This window comes from Somniosus microcephalus, chromosome 8 (genome assembly GCF_052327205.1).
Source record: "Somniosus microcephalus isolate GS21.2 chromosome 8, FLI_Smic_1.0, whole genome shotgun sequence".
Classification (NCBI taxonomy): domain Eukaryota; kingdom Metazoa; phylum Chordata; class Chondrichthyes; order Squaliformes; family Somniosidae; genus Somniosus; species Somniosus microcephalus.
This window is the reverse complement of record NC_140994.1, coordinates 44013634-44035904: the sequence shown is the minus strand read 5'-3', so window position 1 is coordinate 44035904 and position 22271 is coordinate 44013634. Positions and strand designations below refer to the sequence as shown.

The 22271-nt window shown below is 42.5% G+C and overlaps 1 protein-coding gene across 1 annotated transcript in view; it reads right to left on the bottom strand.

Annotated features, from left to right (window-relative positions):
- fank1 (fibronectin type III and ankyrin repeat domains 1) overlaps window positions 1-22271 on the bottom strand; it is an 81325-nt gene that overhangs the window by 36118 nt on the left and 22936 nt on the right. The window contains exon 3 of the mRNA XM_085996131.1: window positions 13238-13362. Coding sequence (XP_085852257.1) covers window positions 13238-13362 — 125 coding nt within the window. The remainder of the gene's footprint in view (window positions 1-13237; window positions 13363-22271) is intronic.

The following is a 22271-nucleotide window of genomic DNA, read 5'->3' as shown; positions in this document are numbered from 1 at the left end:
CAGGAAGACCAATCTTTTATTGCGGCTGAAATCTCTCGACTTCTAGCAGAGGATATCATTGAACCATGTTCGTCGCCCTGGCGGGCTCAAGTCGTCATTGTCAAGAACCCTCTAAAACCTCACAAACAGCGACTATGCATCGATTATTCGCAAACCATCAATCAATATACCGACTTGGACGCCTACCCATTGCCACGCATTGATGATATGGTTAATAAACTGGCCGAATACAAAGTGTTCTCAACTTACGATTTAAAAAGTGCCTATCATCAGTTACCCTTGAAGGTCTCAGATAAGCAGTACACAGCCTTTGAGGCTAATGGACGGCTGTACCAATTTCGTCGCCTCCCATTCGGGGTTACTAATGGAGTGGCTGTCTTTCAACGGGCAATGGATGGCCTGGTTAAGCAGGAAAACCTAAGGGACACTTTTCCCTATCTTGATAACATTACCATTGCAGGTCACGATCAACAGGAACACGACTCCAACCTCCAAAAATTTCGGGATGCCCTCCATCGCCGTAATTTGACCCTGAATGAATCCAAATCTGTTGAGTCGCAACCGACCATCAACATCCTTGGCTACTGCGTAGGCAATGGTATCATTAAGCCAGACCCAGAAAGACTTCGCCCGCTCCAAGAGCTCCCGTCACCTAAGAATCTGGCTTCTTTACGTCGGGCTCTCGGTCTGTTTGCATACTACGCTAAATGGATTCCTCATTTTTCAGACAAAATCCAACCCTTGCTGCATGCTAGATCATTTCCACTGGGAACAGCGGCTGTTGCAGCCTTTAACCTTCTCAAAAAACAGTTGGAGAAAGCGGCTCTTCACTCCATTGATGAGAATCTCCCTTTCGTGGTTGAATGTGAAGCCTCGGAGGTGGCGATCTCGGCTACTCTGAATCAGGAAGGTCGTCCTGTAGCATTTATGTCCAGGACCTTACAAGGTGCCGAGCTACATTATCCTCCGGTTGAGAAAGAAGCCACAGCCATCATAGAGGCAGTACGGAAGTGGAACCATTTTCTAGCTCGCCAGCACTTTACATTGATCACGGACCAACGATCAGTCGCCTTCATGCTCGATAATCGAAAACGAACCAAAATTAAGAATAATAAAATACAACTTTGGAGGATGGAACTGGCCTCTTTTGGTTATACCATTCTCTATCGGCCTGGCAAGGAGAATGTGGCCCCGGACACCCTCACACGGGCATTCTGCTCCACTATGTCATCCTCCACTCTCATGGATGTCCACAATGGTTTGTGTCATCCTGGCGTTACGCGCATGCTACATTTCGTACGATCACGGAATCTCCCTTTTTCCACTGGAGATGTAAAGAAAATATGCTCAGAATGCCGGCTTTGTGCGGAATTAAAACCTCAGTTCTTCCGCCCCTCAGATGGTATACTCATACATGCAACCCAACCGATGCAACGACTTAGCATCGATTTTAAGGGCCCAGTGCCCTCTTCAACTCGGAACACATATTTGCTCACCATGATCGACGAATATTCACGTTTTCCGTTTGCCTTCCCCTGCTCCAATATGCTGGCATCCACAGTAATCTGCTGCCTTGAGCAGGTATTTTCTCTGTGGCATGCCGGCTTATATTCACTCAGATCGGGGTCCATCCTTTATGTCAAGGGAACTCAAGGACTACCTCTCAGAACGGGGAATTGCTACAAGCAAAACAACACCATACCATCCCATCGGAAATGGGCAGGTAGAGAGGTATAACGGTATCATCTGGAATTCCGTACGTCTCGCTTTAAGATCTCGGGGCCTACCAGACCAGCAATGGGAAACAGTGCTTCCGGATGCATTGCACTCTATAAGGTCCCTGCTTTCTACAGCCACAAATACTACACCTCATGAGCGGTTCTTTGGATTCCAGCGTCGCTCATCTCATGGGACATCACTCCCGTCATGGCTAACTACTCCTGGACCTGTATTACTCCGAAGATACGTTCGGACGTCTAAAAATGACCCTCTTGTAGACGAGGTCGAACTAACCGATGCCAACCCCACCTATGCAAACATACGATATTCCGATGGCCGAGAATCTACCGTATCATTACGGGATCTGGCTCCCTGCCCACCAGGACCTAGTGGGACATCGGGTGATGGCATTTCACCAGGAAACTCTTGGGACCTATTGGGTACCCCTCTCCAGGATCCTGATTGGACACCAACTAGCTTGGTGCCGGTAGAACCCCGTGCTCAAGGTTGCGACCCTCCCAGTACCGCGCATGAAAGTACTGATCCGCCACAGACCAGCTCTGCACCTCCCTCTGAACAGAGGCAGTCCAACTTTGAACCTATTGGGGCTCGTACTCGAAGCCATGATCTCCCCGACCCTTCACAGGGCAATCCAGGCCACACAGACTCTGACCAATGGCCAACCGCATGTAAGCGAACCAGCGACCCTCTACGACGGGAATCCAAACGGGTGCGACTCTTCCTTGTTCGGCGGCTGCGGACCAAAAGGTAGACCACAGCCTCCTAATCCTGCAGGAGGGAAGAATGTAATAAAAATGATAACTTCCGGGAAGTTATGTCATCACTTCCTGTGAACTATGAACTATGAACTGTGTACATACCTCACTTCCTGTCATATGTCACTTCCTGTTGGACTGGTATAAATACTGGTCTGTTCAGTATTGTAAGAGGCTTCTACCAGAGGCATGGTAAAGACCTCTCTTGTGTATATAGTGTGTTTATAAGTTACTTAAAGCTTACTTTAAAGTTACTTGATGGTAAGTCTCCTTTTTCTTACATCACTACTGTAATAGGTGTTGTATACAGACTACGTAATAGTGGAAGGGAGGTGGAGGAAGAAATATGCAGACAATTAGGGAAATGAGTAAAAAACATAGAATAATAATCATGGGGGATTTCAACTACCCTGATATTAATTGGACAGAAGAGGCAGGTAAAGGGGATAAGAGAATGGAGTTCCTACAATGTGTAAAGGACTCCTTTCTAACCCATTATGTAAAAAGCCCAACGACAGAGGATTCACCATTGGATCTAGTAATGGGCAATGAACCAGAGCAGAAAGAGAAGTAAAAGTAGGGGAACAGTTAGGCAATAGTGACCATAATATAATACACTTTAAGATGATAATTGAGAAGGACCCAAGTATGATGAAAACCAGGGTAATAGATTGAAGAAAAGCTGATTTTGAGGGGCTGAGAATAGAACTTTGGAAAATAAAGTGGGCAACAATATTGACAAACAATGATGTAGAACAGCAATGGGAAACATTTAAAACAGTGTTCAACAGAGTGCAGGAACAATATATTCCGCTAAAAGGAAAGAACAAACTAAACACTAATGAGACTCCATGGATGAATAAAGCCATAAGGGAACAATTGAGGGTAAGGAAAGAGGCATACATTAAGGACATAGACAGCTGAGGAATGCATAATAAGGGAGAATACAAAGTGATTAGGAGAGAAGTCAAAACAAATTAGGAAGGCAAAGAGGTACTATGAAATTAAATTATCAAGGAACATGAAACAAAATAGTAAAATATTTTACAGGCACATCAATAAAAAAAGGAAGGTTGGGATGGGAATAGGGCCATTAAGAGATAGACAGGATAATGCCACAGGTAACGATAGAGAGATGGCAGAAATATTAAATCATTATTTTGCTTCAGTATTTACAAGGGAGATAGAACAGGTGGACATGACATTGGATGATGAGATTAGTAATGAGATAAGTGCATTTAAAATAAAAAGAGGGGATATATTAAATAAACTAATCAAACTCAGAGGATAAAACCCCTGGTCTGGATGGATTGCATCCACGCATTTTAAAAGAATCAAGGGAAGAGATAGCACTATGCATATTTAATAATTCGTTAGAAGAAGGTGTAGTGCCAGAGGACTGGCGGATAGCTAACGTAGGACAAATCCTTCACAAAGGAGGACACAAATAACCTCCCACAGATGTCGGGGAACATAGGGTCTGATGAAAGGGAGGAACTGAAAGAAATCAGCATTTGTAGGGAAATGGTGTTAGGGAAATTGATGGGATTGAAGGCCGATAAATCCCCAGGGCCTGATAATCTACATCCTAGGGTACTTAAGGAAGTGGCCCTAGAAATAGTTGATGCTTTGCTGATCATCTTCCAGCATTCGATGGAATCTGGAACAGTACCCATGGATTGGAGGGTAGCTAATGTTACCCCACTATTCATAAAAGGTGGTAGAGAGAAAACGGTAAGCCTGACATCGGCAGTGGGGAAAATGCTAGAGTCCATTATAAAAGATGTAATAGTAGAGCACTTGGAAAACAGTGACAGGATCGGACAAGTCAACATGGATTTACAAAAGGTAAATCGTGCTTGACTAATCTACTGGAATTTTTTGAGGATGTAACTGGTAAAATAGATAAGGGAGAACCAGTGGATGTGGTGTATTTGGACTTTCAGAAGGCTTTTGATAAGGTCCCACATAAGAGATTAGCGTGTAAAGTTAAGGCACATGGGATTGGGGGCAAGGTATTGACTTGGATAGAGAACTGGTTGGCAGACAGAAAGCAAAGAATTGGAATAAACGGGTCTTTTTCCGAGTGGCAAGCAGTGACTAGTGGGGTACCGCAGGGATCGGTCCTTGGGCCCCAGCTATTCACAATATATATTAATGATCTACACAAAGGAACTAGATGTAATATCTCCAAATTTGCAGACGACGCAAAGCTGGGTGGGCGTGTGTGCTGTGAGGAGGATGCCGAGAAACTCCAGGATGATTTGGACAGGTTGGGTGATTGGGCAGATGCATAGCAGATGCAGTATAATGTGGATAAATGCAAGGTTATCCACTTTGGTGGCAAAAACAGGAAGGCAGATTATTATCTGAATGGCAATAGATTGGCAGAAGGGGAAGTGCAACGAGACCTGGGTATCCTTGTGCACCAGTCGCTGAAGGTAAGCATGCAGGTGCAGCAGGCGGTTAAGAAGGCAAATGGCATGTTGGCCTTTGTAGCGAGAGGGTTTGAGTACAGGAACAAGGATGTCTTGCTGCAGTTGTACAGGGCCTTGGTGAGACCACATCTTGAGTATTGTGTGCAGTTTTGGTCGCCTTATCTGAGGAAGGATGTTCTTGCCATGGAAGGAGTTCAGCGAAGATTCACCAGGCTGATACCTGGGATGGCAGGAATGACGTATGAGGAGATTGGGTCGATTGGGCTTGTACTCGCTGGAGTTTAGAAGAATGAGAGGGGATCTCATTGAAACTTATAAAATTCTGACAGGACGGGACAGACTAGATGCAGGAAGGATGTTCCCGATGGTCGGGGAGTCCAGAACCAGGGGTCACAGTCTAAGGATAAGGGGTAGGCCATTTAGGACAGAAATGAGGAGGAATTTCTTCACCCAGAGAGTGGTGAACCTGTGGAATTCTCTACCACAGAAGGCAGTAGAGCCCAATACATTAAATATATTCAAGAAGGAGTTGGATATATTTCTTAAGGCTAAAGGGATCAAGGGGTATGGGGAGAAAGCAGGGACCGGGTACTGAATTTGGATGATCAGCCATGATCGCATTGAATGGCGGAGCAGGCTCAAGGGGCTGAATGGCCTACTCCTGCTCCTATCTTCTATGTTTCTATGTAATACCTATATTTAAAAGGGGGGATAAAACATATCCAGGGAATTATAGACCAGTCAGCTTAACATCGGTGGTAAGAAAAATAATGGAATCCCTACTAAAGGAGAAAATAGAAGAACATCTAGAAACCAAAAACATAGCACTGTAATGAATAGTCAGCATGGATTTCAAAAGGGAAAGTCTTATTTGACCAACCTCATTGAATTTTTTGAAGAGGTAACAGAGAGAGTAGACAATGGTAATGCAGTACATGTCATTTATCTAGATTTTCAAAAGGCCTTCAATAAGGTACCCCATAACAGACTGATGAGCAAAGTCAGAGAACATAAGAACATAAGAAATAGGAGCAGGAGTAGGCCAATCGGCCCCTCGAGCCTGCTCCGCCATTCAATAAGATCATGGCTGATCTGATCCTAACTGCCAATCTACTACCACAGAACCATCTCCTGAATCTAACAGAATTAGACACACGAAATAGGAGCAGGATCAGGCTACACGGCCCCTGGGCCCGCTCCGCTACCCACAGGGCCATGACCAATCCGAACCTAGACTCATGTCCAAGTTCCTGCCTGCTCCCCGTAACCCTTAATTCCCTTTACTTCTAGGAAACTGTCTATTTCTGTTTTAAATTTATGTAATGATGTAGCTTCGACAGCTTTTTGGGGCAGCATATTCCATGGACCTACCACTCTCTGAGTGAAGTAGTTCCTCCTCCTCTCAGTTTTGAAAGAGCAGCCCCTTATTCTAAGACTATGCCCCCTAGTTCTAGTTTCACCCATCATCGGGAACATCCTCCCCGCATCCACCCGATCCAACCCCTTCACAATCTAATATGTTTCAATAAGATCGCCTCTCATTCTTCTGAACTCCAATGAGTAGAGTCCCAATCTACTCAACCTCTCCTCATATGTCCATCCCCTCATCCCCGGGATTAACCGAGTGAACCTTCTTTGTACTGACTCGAGAGCAAGTATGTCTTTTCTTAAGTATGGACACCAAAACTGTATGCAGTATTCCAGGTGCGGTCTCACCAATACCTTGTACAACTGAAGCAATACCTCCCTATTTTTATATTCTATCCCCCTAGCAATGAAAGCCAACATTCCATTGGCCTTCTTAATCACTTGCTGCACCTGCATACTAACCTTTTGAGTTTCGTGCACCAGGACCCCCAGATCCCTTTGTACTTCAGTGCTTTCCAGTTTCTTGCCATTAAGATAATAACTTTCTCTACGATTTATCCTACCAAAGTGCATAACCTCACACTTTCCAGTATTGTATTCCATCTGCCAAATCTCTGCCCACTTACTTAGCCTGTCTATGTCCCCTTGCAGGTTTTTTATGTCCTCCTCACTCACTACTTTCCCCCCCCATCTTAGTATCATCTGCAAACTTTGATATATTACACTCGGTCCCCTCCTCCAAATCGTTAATATAGATTGTAAAGAGTTGGGGACCCAGCACCGACCCCTGCGGAACACCACTAGTTACTGATTGCCAGTCTGAGAATGAACCATTTATCCCAACTCTCTGCCTTCTGTTCGATAGCCAATCCTCTATCCATGCCAGAATATTACCCCCAATCCTGTGATTTTTTATCTTAAGCAATAATCTTTTGTGTGGCACCTTGTCAAATGCCTTTTGGAAGTCTAAATACACTACGTCCACTGGTTCCCCTTTATCCACCCTATATGTTACTTCCTCAAAGAACTCCAGCAAATTTGTCAAACATGACTTCCCCCTTCATAAAACCATGCTGGCTTTGTCCTATTAAATTATGATTATCTAAATGTCCTGTTACTGTCTCCTTAATAATGGACTCCAAAATTTTACCTACCACAGATGTTAGGCTAACCGGTCTATAGTTTCCAGCCTTCTGTCTACTGCCTTTTTTAAATAAGGGTGTTACATTAGCAGTTTTCCAGTCTGCCGGGACCTTTGCCGAGTCCAGGGAGTTTTGGAAAATTATTACCAATGCATCCACAATCCCTACCGCCACTTCCCTCAAGACCCTAGGATGTAAGCCATCCGGTCCAGGTGATTTATCCGCCTTGAGTCCTATTATTTTACCGAGTACCACTTCCTTAGTGATTTTGATCGTGTTTAGCTCCTCCCCCACTATAGCCCCCTGTTTGTCCAGTGTTGGGATATTCTTAGTGTCCTCTACTGTAAAGACTGATACAAAATATTCATTCAGTGTTTTTGCCATCTCCATATTTCCCACCATTAATTTCCCGGTCTCATCCTCTAAGGGACCAACATTTACTTTAGCCACCCTTTTTCTTTTTATATAACTATAAAAACTCTTACTATCTGTTTTTATATTTTTTGCTAATTTACTTTCATAATCTATCTTCCCTTTCTTAATTAATCTTTTTGTTATCTTTTGCTGTCTTTTAAAGTTTTCCCAATCCTCTATCCTCCCACTAGATTTGGCTACCTTATATGCCCTTGTTTTTAGTCGAATACTATCCTTAATTTCTTTACTTAGCCACGGATGGCTGTCTTTTCTTTTACACCCTTTTCTTCTCAGTGGAATATATATTTTTTGGAAGTTGTAAAATAACTCCTTAAATGTACACCACTGATCATGTATCGTCTTACCCTTTAATCTATTTTCCCAATCCACTCTACTGAATTCCGCTCTCATACCTTCATAGTCTCCTTTATTCAAGCTTAGCATGCTTGTTTGAGATCCAACCTTCTCACCCTCTAATTGAATATGGAATTCAACCATGTTATGGTCACTCATTCCAAGGGGATCCTTTACTATGACATTTTTAATTAATCCTGTCTCGTTACACAGGACCAGATCTAAGGTTGCTTGCCCCCAGGTCGGTTCAGTTACATACTGCTCAAGAAACCCATCCCTAATATACTCAATGAACTCATCCTCAAGGCAGCCCTGCCCAATTTGATTTGTCCAATTAATATGATAGTTAAAATCCCCCATAATTATAGATGTTTCCTTATTACAAGCCTCAACTATTTCCTGATTGATACTCCATCCAACAGAGTTGCAACTGTTCGGAGGCCTATAGACTACGCCCACTAGTGTTTTTTTCCCCTTATTATTCCTTATCTCCACCCAAACTGTTTCATTATCCTGATCTTTTGACCCAATATCATTTCTCTGTATTACAGTGATTCCTTCGTTTATTAACATAGCCACCCCACCTCCCCTTCCTTCCTGCCTGTCCTTCCTGATCGTTAAATAACCTGGTATGTTTAATTCCCAGGCATTGTCACCCTGCAGCCATGTTTCTGTAATGGCCACAAGATCATACCCATATGTAGTTATTTGTGCCATTAACTCGTCTATTTTGTTACGAATGCTACGTGCATTCAGATAGAGAACTTTCAAATATGTTTTGTGACACTTAGTTCCTGCTTTTGCCCTTTTTATTACTTTACCTTTTACTCCATACCTTCTGCCCCTTCCTGACACGCTCTGGTTTTTAATTTCCCCACTGCTACCTAAGTCTATGACCTTCTCTGTTGTCATTTGTATTATTTGCTCTCTAGGAACCTCCCCCCCACTAGTTAGTTTAAAGCCCTCTCTACAGCCCTAGTTATATGATCCACCAGGACTCTAGCCCTAGCACTGGCCAAGTGAAGCCCGTCCCAACGGAACAGCTCCCTCCTGCCCCAGTGCTGGTGCCAGTGTCCCAGGATGCAAAACCCATTTCTTCCACACCAGTCTTTGAGCCACGCATTTAACTCTCTAATTTTATTTGTCCTAGCCAAATTCGCCCGTGGCTCAGGTAATAATCCAGAGATTATTACCCTTGAGGTTCTGTCTTTTAATTTGACCCCTAGCTGCTCATACTGCTTTAACAGAACCGGCTTCCTAGTCCTATCTATGTCATTTGTACCAACATGGACCACAACAACTGGATCCACCCCCTCCCACTGCAAGTTTCTTCCAGCCCAGAGGAGATGTCCTTAACCCTGGCACCGGGTAGGCAACACAGCCTACGGGACTCTCGCTCTCGGCTACAGAGAACTCTATCTATCCCCCTAATAATACTATCCCCTACCACTACAACATTTCTATTTACTCCCCCCTCTTGAATGGCCCCCCGTTCCACGGTGCTGTGGCCAGGTTGCTCATCCTCCCTGCAGTCCCTGCTCCCGTCCCCACAGGGAGTAAGAACCTCGAACCTGTTGGACAAGAGCAAGGGCTGCGGCTCCTCCAACACTACCTCCTGGATCCCCGTACCTGCCTCACTCGTAGTCACACCGTCCTGTCCCTGACCATGGGCTACATCTGAATTAATTAACTTCATAGGTGTGACCATCTCCTGAAACACAGAGTCCAGGAACTTCTCCCCCTCCCTGATGTCGCAGTGTCTGAAGCTCAGACTCCAGCTCATCAACACGGAGCTGGAGTTCCTGTAGCAGCAGACACTTGTCACAGACGTAATCACCGTGAGCCTCAATGGGGTTCACCGGCTCCCACATCTCGCAACAGTAACACATCACCTGCTCCATTCTATGTAATTAATTAAATTTTTTATTGTTAGTTATGGACACCCTCTGCCCGATTTTAGATGCTAGTATCCCCTTTAATTAATTGGATTTAAATTAAATCAATTCCTCTAATTACACCAGTTAAATGGTTTACCAACAGTCACTCTGCACCAGAAAGGCCTTATTAACTGCAACCCACAGAGTTAAAGTTTGAAAAGAGCACCTAACACCCCACTTACCCTATCTCACACTTACCCAAACTCAGAGCACTCTCTGCTGACCTCGCACTCAGTGCTTGCTCGCACTAGGACTGGCCTTTTTATACTGTTTGTTTGTTTACAGCCAAATGCGGAGTCAGGGGACAAGTAGCAGAATGGATAACTAGCTGGCTTCAAGACAGAAAGCAGAGAGTAGGGGTAAAAGGTAGCTATTCAGAGTGGCAGAAGGTGGGTAGTGGTGTTCCACAAGAATCAGTGCTGGGACCACTGTTGTTCACAATTTATATTAATGATTTAGACTTAGTAATCAAAAACACAATTTCTAGATTTGTGGATGACACCAAATTGGGGGGATTAGTCAATACGGAGAAGGACTGCAACAAATTACAAGAGGACATTAATAAACTTGCAGAATGGGCATATAATTGGCAAATGAAGTTCAACACAGATAAATGTGAGGTATAAAATTTTGGTCGGAAGAATAGGGAGGTCACTTATTACTTGGAGGGTGCGAGTCTAGGTGGGGTAGAGGAACAAAGGGATCTTGGAGTACAAATACACAAATCACTAAAAGTTGCGACACCGGTTAGCAAGGCCATAAAAAAAGCAAACCAAGCACTAGGGTTTATTTCTAGAGGTATAGAATTAAAAAGTAGGGAGGTTATGCTAAACCTGTATCAAACCTTGGTTAGACCACACTTGGAGTACTGCGTACAGTTCTGGTCGCCATATTATAAAAAGGATATAGTAGAGGCATTGGAGAGGGTGCAGAGAAGATTTACAAGGATGATACCAGAAATGCGAGTGTCTACAGATCAGGGAAAGATGAACAGGCTGGGTCTCTTTTCTCCTGAAAAAAGGCTGAGGGGCAACCTAATAGAGGTCTTTAAAATTATGAAAGGTTTTGATAGAGTGGATACAGAGAGAGTGTTTCCACTTGTGGGGACGAGCATAACTAGAGGCCATCAATGTAAGATAGTCACCAAGAAATCCAATAGGGAATTCAGAAGAAACTTCTTTACCCAAAGAGTGGTGAGAATGTCAAATTCGCTACCACATGGAGTGGTTGAAGCAAAAATATAGATGCATTTAAGGGGAGGCTAGACAAGCAAATGAGGGAGAAGGGAATAGAAAGTTATGCTGATAGATTTAGATGAGGAAAGACGGGAGGAGGCTCGAGTGGAGCATAAACACCGGCATGGACTGGTTGGGCTGAATGGCCTGTTTCTGTGCCGTATATCCTGTGTAATCCTACATAATCCTATGTAAGTAACAATTGTGGAGAACAGAATTAATCCAACTATAGAGCTGGAAGGAGTGACTTGGGAGAGGTAAGTGGTGGGATTTCACGCTCAAAGTTAATGTTGTCAATCACAGTGCTAGCACAAGAAGTTCCAGATCTGAAGTAGCATGGGTTAGATAAATGATAAAGCTCCTTTTACACTGACCACAAAAAAAATCAGCCTTAAGTCAACGTTTATCAAATGTTGCCGATTGGGGAATCCTTGAAAATGTTCACACACTCCCAGGGGCTTCAGCCCACCCCAACCTAACTTCCAAAAGATAGCAACAGCTAAAAGGGAAATAGTGCTCTCACTGCATAAAATGCTTTTTATTAGTATATAACAACAGAAAGTATTAGTAAGTCAACAAAATACAGACAAAATATGGAACACAGAATTTCCAAGTCATATTGTTCATAGCACACAGTATGCATGACCCCTAATGACATCGCAGGCCTCTTGGGATCCCTTGGTGGACCCTATAGGGTCTACAGACTCTAGTTTGAAAACTTCTGCCTTAAATCCAATTTTCAAATAGCTTTCCTATCCCAGTGGGGACACTATAAATTGGGGACAAATTCTCTGAAGTTTTGTACAGTACACTTATGCTCAGTACAAACTGAGTTGAGACTGCCCAAAGCAATCTCATGTAGGACCCGTATAGACATTAAAAAGAGGTTAATTCCGCTCATCAATCTGAGCTGGCATCAAAAACAGATTCAAAACAACAGCTAGGGGTGTCAAGATGGTGTGGTAATCAAGTGTGCCATCTAGTCTCTTGGAGCCATAAACATATATAGCTCCGAGAAGTCTTATATCAAAGATGAGATTATACAAATATTTTGCTTTCAGTCTAAGTCTTAGTAATGAAAACTCTCTGATGAGGGTATGCAGTACCAAAGAAGTGGAAAAGGGGGCCAGGAACACTGACTTTTTTTTCAATGAAAAAGGCCACCTTGGTAAACAAAGGAAAAAAAATCAAAAGTTGTCAAAGAGCTGAAAACAGAAGTATTTGAATTGTGTTTCCCTACATTTTAGTCTTGTTATATGTATTCAGGGATTGTTGTCACATTGTGTATCTAAGATGGGAGTCCTGGTTGGTTTGATGATCAACAACAGTTTCATTATCCAATTTTCAACATGTATGCGGGGAATAAATGTCCAGTTACTAGACAGCAAATGGCAATCTTGAAATCCAATATTGGTTCATATAAGTCGTTGTGAGGGGCCAAAATGGCAGCCAGAACTAGTCTACCTCGAACTGTTTATTGGATACAAAAGACAACTAAGACATCACCTCAAACAACTAATTGGACACGATAGTAATGTGGTGCTGCTAATTCAGGTTCTTTCAGCCCCTGAGTAAAAGACTATTCTGTTTTCTCTTGCATCTGATGCATGAGATCAAGTTGACAGCTCAATCAATATTCCTTTAGATCTTGAACTTTACTGCATATACAAACAATTGAGCATTGCAATAAAAGCAATACAAGAGATTGCAAGTTATAACAGAAAAAGTTGTAAAGCTTGGAACATTCTTAGCAGTACATCAACCATTGAATGAACCAACTCAATATATAGCTGCAACATTGTTGTAAAAATTGTGTTAGAAGTGATGAAAAGAACAATATTCAGTGAGACTTACGTGTAGTAGAAACAGTCACAACTGGACTGTAGGCATAGCATCCTGTGCGGCTAATGACTTTTAGTCGAAATCTATATGAGGTGGAAGGATCAAGCCCCTTCACAACATGCTGTTTAGCATATCCTCTGGGAAAATAAAGATACAAAGCATATTGGGACAATCAAAAGAATAGTACCAACCTTAGTTAAACAAATTAAATGTAAAATTCATTTTTAATAAATGTTTACAGAATAGTTAAGTGTTGCTAAAGAGTAAGCATCGTTCCAATAAAAAAATTACAAAAGTTGAAAAGAATTATAATAATTTTAATACTTTTCTTCTACTGAGATTCTAACATAAACATTTTTCTGATTACATCCTTTGAGAACTGCCTGTCTGGGTTACTGAGGCTATCAGTGTGAGCGAGCCACGGGAGCTGAACTAGCATCAACATAGACACTCTTCAACCTGGGATTCTTCAACTGTGTGTTCATTTAGTAAATCCTCAAAGTGAGTTGTCATCCCTCCAGGACAGAAGATCACACAATCCTGTAGCAAAGGTGCTAGTGCTAGGACATAATGGTTAATATTATGGTGGTGCAACATGAAGAATTATGGTCTCACCTACTCATAAATAAGTCAAGTCATGAATACTGTGTACAGCATACTAGATTTCATAAATTTAGAGATGACGGCCCATTCCTCTCCTACAGTTAATGGGCCAAAAAGAAGCAGGTTATTGGTGAAAAAGAAACACATTATCAAGTTCATCAGAGAGAAAAATTGTTTCTTTTTACACTGATAGGATATAATTTCATATAGAATGAAAGTATGTTATATTGCTGTGATATATTAATGTCATCTTGGTGCCTACCAGTTTGAAGCCAATGTACTTCTGCCACCTGGTGGTAAAGCTCAACGGACAAGGAAATTAATTTTGAGTCAAAATAACAGTGAAAAAGGTGAAGAAGATGTTCCCAGCCTCCTGCTGTAGTCTCAATACATTAGTATGGCATTACAGAGGATGCAGAACTATGATTTATAACAAACAATGATTAATAATTATTCTGTACCATTATTAGCAATTGGAAGTTGCCTGCGTTTACAGTAAATAGTTTAAATATCTGAGGCACTGTCAATGTAAGACATTCTAAATTATTCTTAGTAAAGATGGATGGACTGGCAGTTTAAACAGAGCTCATACACAGGAATGTCTCTCCTGACTGAGCCAGTGAATTGGTCTGTAAGCAGCCTACAGTATAGATGGACTGGTAACAATCATAATGTTGTTATCGTAGCAACAAACTGAATAATAACAAATGAAAAAGGGATGTGGAAAGGAAAGTGTTGCATATGAGTTTTATTGCACAAGTTAGTCATACCATAGTGTAATAGCGCTTAGAATTGGCAACTGTTTGCCTTTCACAATACCATTTCAACAATCATAATTAAAAAGTATAAAATTTGGGTTTTTTTCAGGAAGGATGACAGTGACACGAAAGCAATGCACACAGTGGTTTGGCCTAAATGAATTCCACACAGTTGGTGCCTGAATATCTTGCAAACATAAGGGAGCATACAGCATAATTTGGGCCATCAATATATTTTCTTCCTTAGACCATATTCCAAATTAATTTAATCTCTAGAGCAAAAATTCTGTAAAAGAAAATCTCCCTGATCCCACAAAAGTATGTATGTGAAACTCCAGAATATCCATCTAACTTTACAACATTTAACCAAGACTGGTTATCTTCGACAAAGGATGAGAATGATGACAACTTGCAATTATACAGGATAAGGGCAGCAGAGTTTTGAATGAGCTGAAACCCAGAGCAGCAAAAGTCCAGACTATCTATCCTTATGGGTCTCAGAGAAGCAGTCTTGCTCTTGGCCCCATAAAGAAAAAATTAACACTTGCAAGGCTTCTTCTTCCTGCAGAACAGGCTTTACTGACTGGGCCAGCTGCAGTGAGCATCCTGCTCAGACAGTGTTTAAAATGCCATTGGGCTCCTATGTAAGTCATTGGGCTCTAATTTGCATAAATGTATGAGGGCCATTTTTGTAGTAACTCTGCCTCCCTAATGTTTCACCTTGGTCGCCCCAAAAAACAGCAGTGATGAAATCACCGTGGGGCAGGTATGAAACAGGAAATTGACCTGCTGCACCTTAACTCCCGCTCTGCCCAATTTCCACTGGATGAGCGGAGTTAAAATTCCCCTAATGTTTCTGACCCCATCCAACCCGTGAGCAGAATTGCAGATCAAGTGCAAATGGAGCGGCGATCGAGCACAACAGGTCTCTGCCTCATTTTCCTTTCCTTAACACCCAGGAAGTAGGCACACATAGGGGTGTTAGGCACAGGAAAATTGGCTCTACACTGTACAAACTAGGGCATAAGCTTGTACTAGACAAATAGGTTATTAGCTGGGTTAGGAGCTGCTTCAATTTGACAAACAAGCTACAAAATGAGACAGGAGTTACTGTTGCTGGATGAAAAAAGCCACAGAGATGGGAACTGCTTAAAGTGTTGTTAACTGAATAGAAGCTTCTGCCGAGTGTTTAAAAATCTGATCAACAGGGATTTCTGGTTTGATAGCTAAGATACTGGCTGAGAAAAAGGTCCTGCTAGATGAACAAGCTAATGACTGAGAAGAGAGCTCTACTAGATAAATGAAATGAGACAGTTACGGAGAAGGAACTGTTACATTTTGGGGTTTTTGTTCAATTTTTTTCTGGTTTCCTGCAGGTGAGCTCTCACTCACTATGTCTTTGTCTGACCAATATCTAGGTAATTTGTAGCAAGCCCAGGGAGCAAACAGAAAATCCTCCTTACTATATTTTAGCTTACTGGTTACATTGCATGCCCTCATCTGACCTTCCTCGACTTCAAAAGATAACTTCTAGACCATGACTTAGGCTATAAACTCCTAAATGGATTTATTAGTCTGTAAATGGATAATTGAACAGAAGTAATGGCACAATATAGATTTACAGTAGTTACTGGTTTAAATATCCCTCCTTGGAAGTCAGAAAATAACACATCTGCTGAAGCAGAGAAGGTATCTATGCCAGACCCTAATGCCTGTTTTACGCAGCCGCTGTGGATGCCTCTATAGCACCTGAATCAATATGGCATCGGATGCATTTCGGATGCTGTTCGGGCACAGGAGATTGGTCTCCTAAACTGGACCGCTGCGTCCTCATTTTCCAGCCGGAAAACGAGTGCAACAAGGTCAGATTTCCCCCCACTATTTCTCTGAGCTAAATGTACTTTCTGAAGTTTATAGAATACAAAACAAAAACTACAATTGTTGCGTAATCAGCAATCACTTTTTAATTAAAAATTTTAATGGAAATTTAAATTAACATTTTTAACTAAATGGGAAGTCTCCTGACAACAATTATCTACTCTATGATACTGTAGAGAACACTGTAGAGGCTTTGCCAGCCTACTAATCTGTTTGGCCTTTATGTATATACCTATATTTTGACAGGAAACCCTCTTTACCTTTGGGTTTATACCTTTAAAGCTGTTACAGTCAGCTTTGGCAAGCCTCAGCTGGCAGTGTCTCGGAACTGATGAATCAATATTTCATATTCCAGTTCATATTATTACCTGATGTAGAACAGCTGGGGTCTTATTGTTGGTGCTGGCCCAGCCAATTACTTCCATGAATTAATGAAATGAGCTAAGGCTTGAAAAAAACACACATTTTAGGGCAGTAAAACTATTTTATTAAGCTGGTGGAAGAGTCAAAGGATATCTGACTATAAAAAGGAGGGAATAATAAGGACTGAGTTACAGGACACGAGCCTTCAGAAAAAAGTAAAATTTAAATTATTTAGCAATACAACTGTAGATTTTTCTTCAGGGAAGAGGAGATGGTAATTCAGCTTTCTCTGACGGCAGGTAAGTTCGTTTTTAAAGAAACTGGGTAAATTAGTTATGATCCCACAAAGTTTATACCTATGATCAAGAAAGATAGAGATGGCTAAATATTGAGCGGGACATAATGATTCCTGAGCTGTTGAAATCATTACACAGTAATTTAAAAAAAGGAATGGTTTAAAATAAAGTAATCTAGAGAAAAAAAGATAATAAGAACACCAGTGTGGGTTAATTAAAATTATCCGATATGTTATTTTCTTCCTGACATAAGTCCCAAATTTGCTGTTTATTAGTCTGAACCTGCCCGCCCCCCCCCCCCACCCCCACCCCCACACCCCTTTACCCTAGTGCCACTGTTTAGTTTAAGCAGTGATCCAAATTTATCTTTTTTGTACCATGTACTATGATATCTTGGAGGGAAAGGAAGGAAGGAAGGGGGAAGGAAAGAAGGAAGGAAAAGGAAAGGGAGGAAGGAAGGAAAAGGAAAGGGAAAGGAAAGGAAGGAAGGAAGGGAGACAGACATACATTTATAGCCAAAGTACTTTTTTTAAATGTAGTCACTGTTGTTTTGTAGGAAATGGGATCAGCTTCATGCCTCTGTGTTTCCAGGAGTAATACTGATGGCAGCCCCTTCCTGCGTTTTGCTCAATGAGTTTTAACTATGCTACACCAATGCTGCTGAAGAGAGGGTCTTCTCCATGAGTCAGCAAAATAAATCCCCCTTCAGGTCTAATATGGACCCTGAAGAAACTGGGGGGATTGGAGTTACTACAAAAATGGCCTACCTCAAGATTTCCCCGCATGCAAGTTTGAACCCTCAAAGGAACTTCTTGTAGAAACAAAAAAAGCAACTGGGGAATACAGGCAAGCTCACAAAGGGTGACAGCAAGTAACCATGTAAGGATGGAAGCAGGTATAAGTTGATATCCATATAAAGCAGCACCATAACTTCTATGCAGAACTGTAGACAGTATTGTTTTTAACAAAATTCTCACGGATTCTTCAAATTTTGCTTATTGAAAATTACAAAATTAATGGGCCCGGGTTTTGCGGTGGTAATGAGAGTGAAACTGTCAGCATTTGCCATCATTACCCCTCTGAAACTGACCATAACTTCAGGAGTTAACACATGCGCAGATAAACGCAGAAATCCTGAAGTGCGGTCAGTCATTCCCTGCTCTGCCACAAGCTGTGATGTGGAACTCCCCAGAGCTGGCAATCAGTGAAATCACTTGAACTGATGAAAACATCCCCTTTTCCGCTCTAATATCACTTTTAAAAACCCCATAATAAGTTAAGCCTTGATGAAAGAGGTGTAACTGGGTTTTTTTAATGGTGAATTGAATGCTGAACAACTGTTCTGATCCTGAAAAATTAATTTCATATTTGTGGAATGTCAAATTTCCCCATTATAACAATTACTAGATTTTTAAAATAACAAAAAAATATTTTTGATTTATTTTTTAAAGTTTGTTCATGATATTTCAGCTTCTACCTTAACCCCATGTGTATGTCCCAATCATTATTTCACTCTCAGTAAAAAAAAAGTGAATGATAAAGGCTGCTTTTTATTTCCTGGTTTGCTGTCTGTGAGAATTATTCAATGTGATTGGCTACTTGGACAGATTAATGACATCACTGCTGCTGTACACTGGAGATTCCCTATAGACAGCGCTACTATCAAATTAAGATCAAGAGAGCTAAAGTTTTCACCAGAGAGATCATAAGATCTTTGTGGGCAGCTTTCTTCAAGGTCAGTGATGATCACCCTCGCTTCACCATTGACCGCAAATTCAGGGCCTTTATTTCTCAGACATCAGGTCCAACTGGAAACCCAGATTCAAATTCTCATAACTATGAAAGTATGCTAAAAATAAGTAAAATGGAACATAGCTCTTTTCATGCTCTTTAATGAGCAAAATCAAAATCCAAACACCTCTGTTGTATCTGGATCCAAACTCTCCTTTCTGAAATAGCATTTTATCACCCCAAATAGGCTACACTAGACAATTTACTCTGGTTACACAAGCTTTGTCAACATAGTAAGTGTGCGTACATAACTGGTTAACTAGAATTGAATTATAAACCAAAAATGCTGGAGATACTCAGCAGGTCAGGCAGCAGCTGTGAAGAGAGAAACAGACTTAACGTTTCAGGTCGATGACCTTTCAGCAGATCTCAAAAAAGTTAGAGATGTAACAGATTTTAAGCAAGTGCAGAGACAGGGAAAAGGGGAAGGGGAGGAAAGAATAAAAGGGAAGGTCTGTGTTAGGGTGGAGGGCAGGAGTGATTAAATGACAAAAGGTATGATTGTACAAAGCAAAAGGAAATGGTAATGGGGCAAGTAAAGAAATAAAAGATGGGTCTAGAAGAAGCTTGACATCATCCAGGATAAAGCAGCCCACTTAATTGGCATCCACCACCTTAAACATTCACTCCCTCTTCCACCGGCGTACCGTGGCTGCAGAGTGTACCATTTACAAGATGCACTGCAGCAACTCGCCAAGGGTTCTTCAGCAGCACTTCCCAAACCCGTGACCTCTACCACCTAGAATGACAAGGGCAGCAGACGCATAGGAACACCATCACCTCCAAGTTCCCCTCCAAGTCACACACCAACCTGATTTGGAAATATGTCGCCGTTCCTTTATCGTCGCTAGGTCAAAATCCTGGAACTCGCTCCCTAGCAGCATTATGGGAGTACCTTCACCACATGGACTGCAGCGGTTCAAGAAGGCGGCTCACCACCACCTTCTCAAGGGCAATTAGGGATGGACAATAAATGCTGGCCTTGCCAGCAATGCCCACATCCCAGGAATGAATTTTTTAAAAAGGGAATAGGAGAATCATCAACAGCTGCCATCTGAAAAAAATAGGGGCAGAGGTTATGGTCTGAAATTGTTGAACTCAATGTTGAGTCCAGGAGGCTGCAAAGTGCTTAATCGAAAGAGGAGCTGCTGTTCCTTGAGCTTACATTGAGCTTCTTTGGAACAGTGTAAGAGGCCAAGGACAGAGAGGTCAGAGTGGGAGTAGAGCGGAGTATTAAAGTGACAGGCGACCGGAAGCTCGGGTTCACGTTTGCGGACTGAATAGAGGTGTTCTGCAAAGTGGTCACCCAATCTGCGTTTGCTCTCCCCAGTGTAGAGGAGACCGCATCGTGAGCAGCGAATACAGTATACTAAATTGCAAGAAGTACAAGTAAATCACTTTGGGGCCCTGGACCGTGAGAAGGGAGGAGGTAAAAGGGCAGGTGTTATATTTCCTGTGCTTGCACAGGAAGGTGCCGTGGGAAGGGGAGGGGGTGTTCGGGGTGATTGAGGAATGGACCAGGGTGTCACGGAGGGAACGATTCCTTTGGAATGTTGAAAGAGGAGGGGAGGGGAAGATATGTTTGGTGGTGGGATCACGCTAGAGGTGGCGGAAATAGCGGAGGGTGATCCATTGAATGTGGAGGCTGGTAGAGTGAAAGAGGAGGACAAGGGGAACCCTAGAATTGATGTATGATGAAATAAATGTTATAAATTTTGCTAGTCTTGGATTCATATTTTGTACAATGAGTAAACTGATGTATCTTTATGGTCCCTGATCTAGAAAAATGCTCCATGTGCATTCCATCTTTAAAAAAAACTTCAGGGAAGCATGTCCAAATAAACAGCAATACCTTGCAAGGCAAGCCATTCCTTTGCCTCCAAAAATTCTTGAAATCCAAGAATGGTCAGAGGGTTCCTCCCTGGACACTGACTGGGCCTCGGGTAGGCCTCTGACTCCGGGGAAGTTTTGGAAAAGCTATCTCACTGATTTCAACTCTTAAAGTTTGATATCTCTGTAACAGGTACTCAGAATGAGTTTTCAATGAAGCATGCCTCTCACATGCCGAATTGTATATTAACAAGTTGATCTCCCATGGCATTGTACATAAGGAATCAAGACCAGGTGCACTATTCAGGTCAAGCATGCTAGAGGGTGAAATGATAATTGGACCCAGGTAGGATAGGGGAAGGGTGGAGGAGAGGAAGGAAAGAAGAAATAATGGGAAAGGATGGAAATGGGAGAAGAGGGGATGGAGGAGAATGGGGAGAGGGGAGTGGGGAAGGAAGATGGAACAACAGGGAGAGCAGAACAGGATGCAGGAGGGGGGTGGGGAGTGGAATGCAAGCAGAGGAAAAGCAGAAGGTGGAAAACTCAATGAGGAAGGGGGTTTGGGTTGCAATGAGCTGGCCTTCCCTACCTTAGATTTATGATCATTAGGGAGGCTAGGTTGAACTAGTCCTTCGTCTTTGCCAAGCATGAATGTCTGCTCAATGGGAGGTGTGGGATTTTCTGTTCAGAGGAGTAAAGTGGTGCATTAATTTCCCCTCCAGCCAACAGCTTTCAGCTTGCATCCTGAGTGGCGGTGTTTGCTGCCTACGTTCACAACATTCTCAATTATTTACTGAGTGGGAGGCGTAAGCAGCTCTTTCATTACATGCAGTTAATTCATTGTAAGTAGACGGGAGGTTGTTCTAGACTTCACTATTCTAACACACTCCTGGCTGGCCTCCCAAGTTCTATCCTCCGTAAACTTGAGGTCATCCAAAACTCTGCTGCCCGTGTCCTAACTCACACCAAGTCCCGCACACCCATCTCCCCTACATTGGCTCCCAGTTAAGCAATGCCTCGATTTTAAAATTCTTATCCTTGTTTTCAAATCCTCCCATGGCCTCGCCCCTCCTTATCTCTAATCTCCTCCAGCCCTATAATCCCCCTAGACCTCTGCATTCTGCCTATTCTGGCCTTTTGAACATCCCTGGTTTTAAATGCTCCACCATTGGCGGTCATACCTTTAGCTGCCTAGGTCCTAAGCTCTGGAATTCCCTCCTTAAATCTCTCCGCCTCTCCACTTCTCTTTCCTCCTTTACGATGCTCCAATCACAGATGCCATCAACGGGAATGAAGGTGCACTTGTGGGCTGATGGGGCTGATGAGAAGAAAAATTGCCCATGGATGGAAAACATTGCTGTGGTGGGGGGGGGCGGGGGCGTGTGGGGATAGGGAGGGAATGGCAAGCCTTATCAAGTGGATGATGGCTCTGGCAACTGTTCAAGCAGGCAGGGAACAGGGACACAATTGCAAGTACATCCATGGGAACAGATGTGCATCTCCAGCCGGTATTCCACCAGATAGATG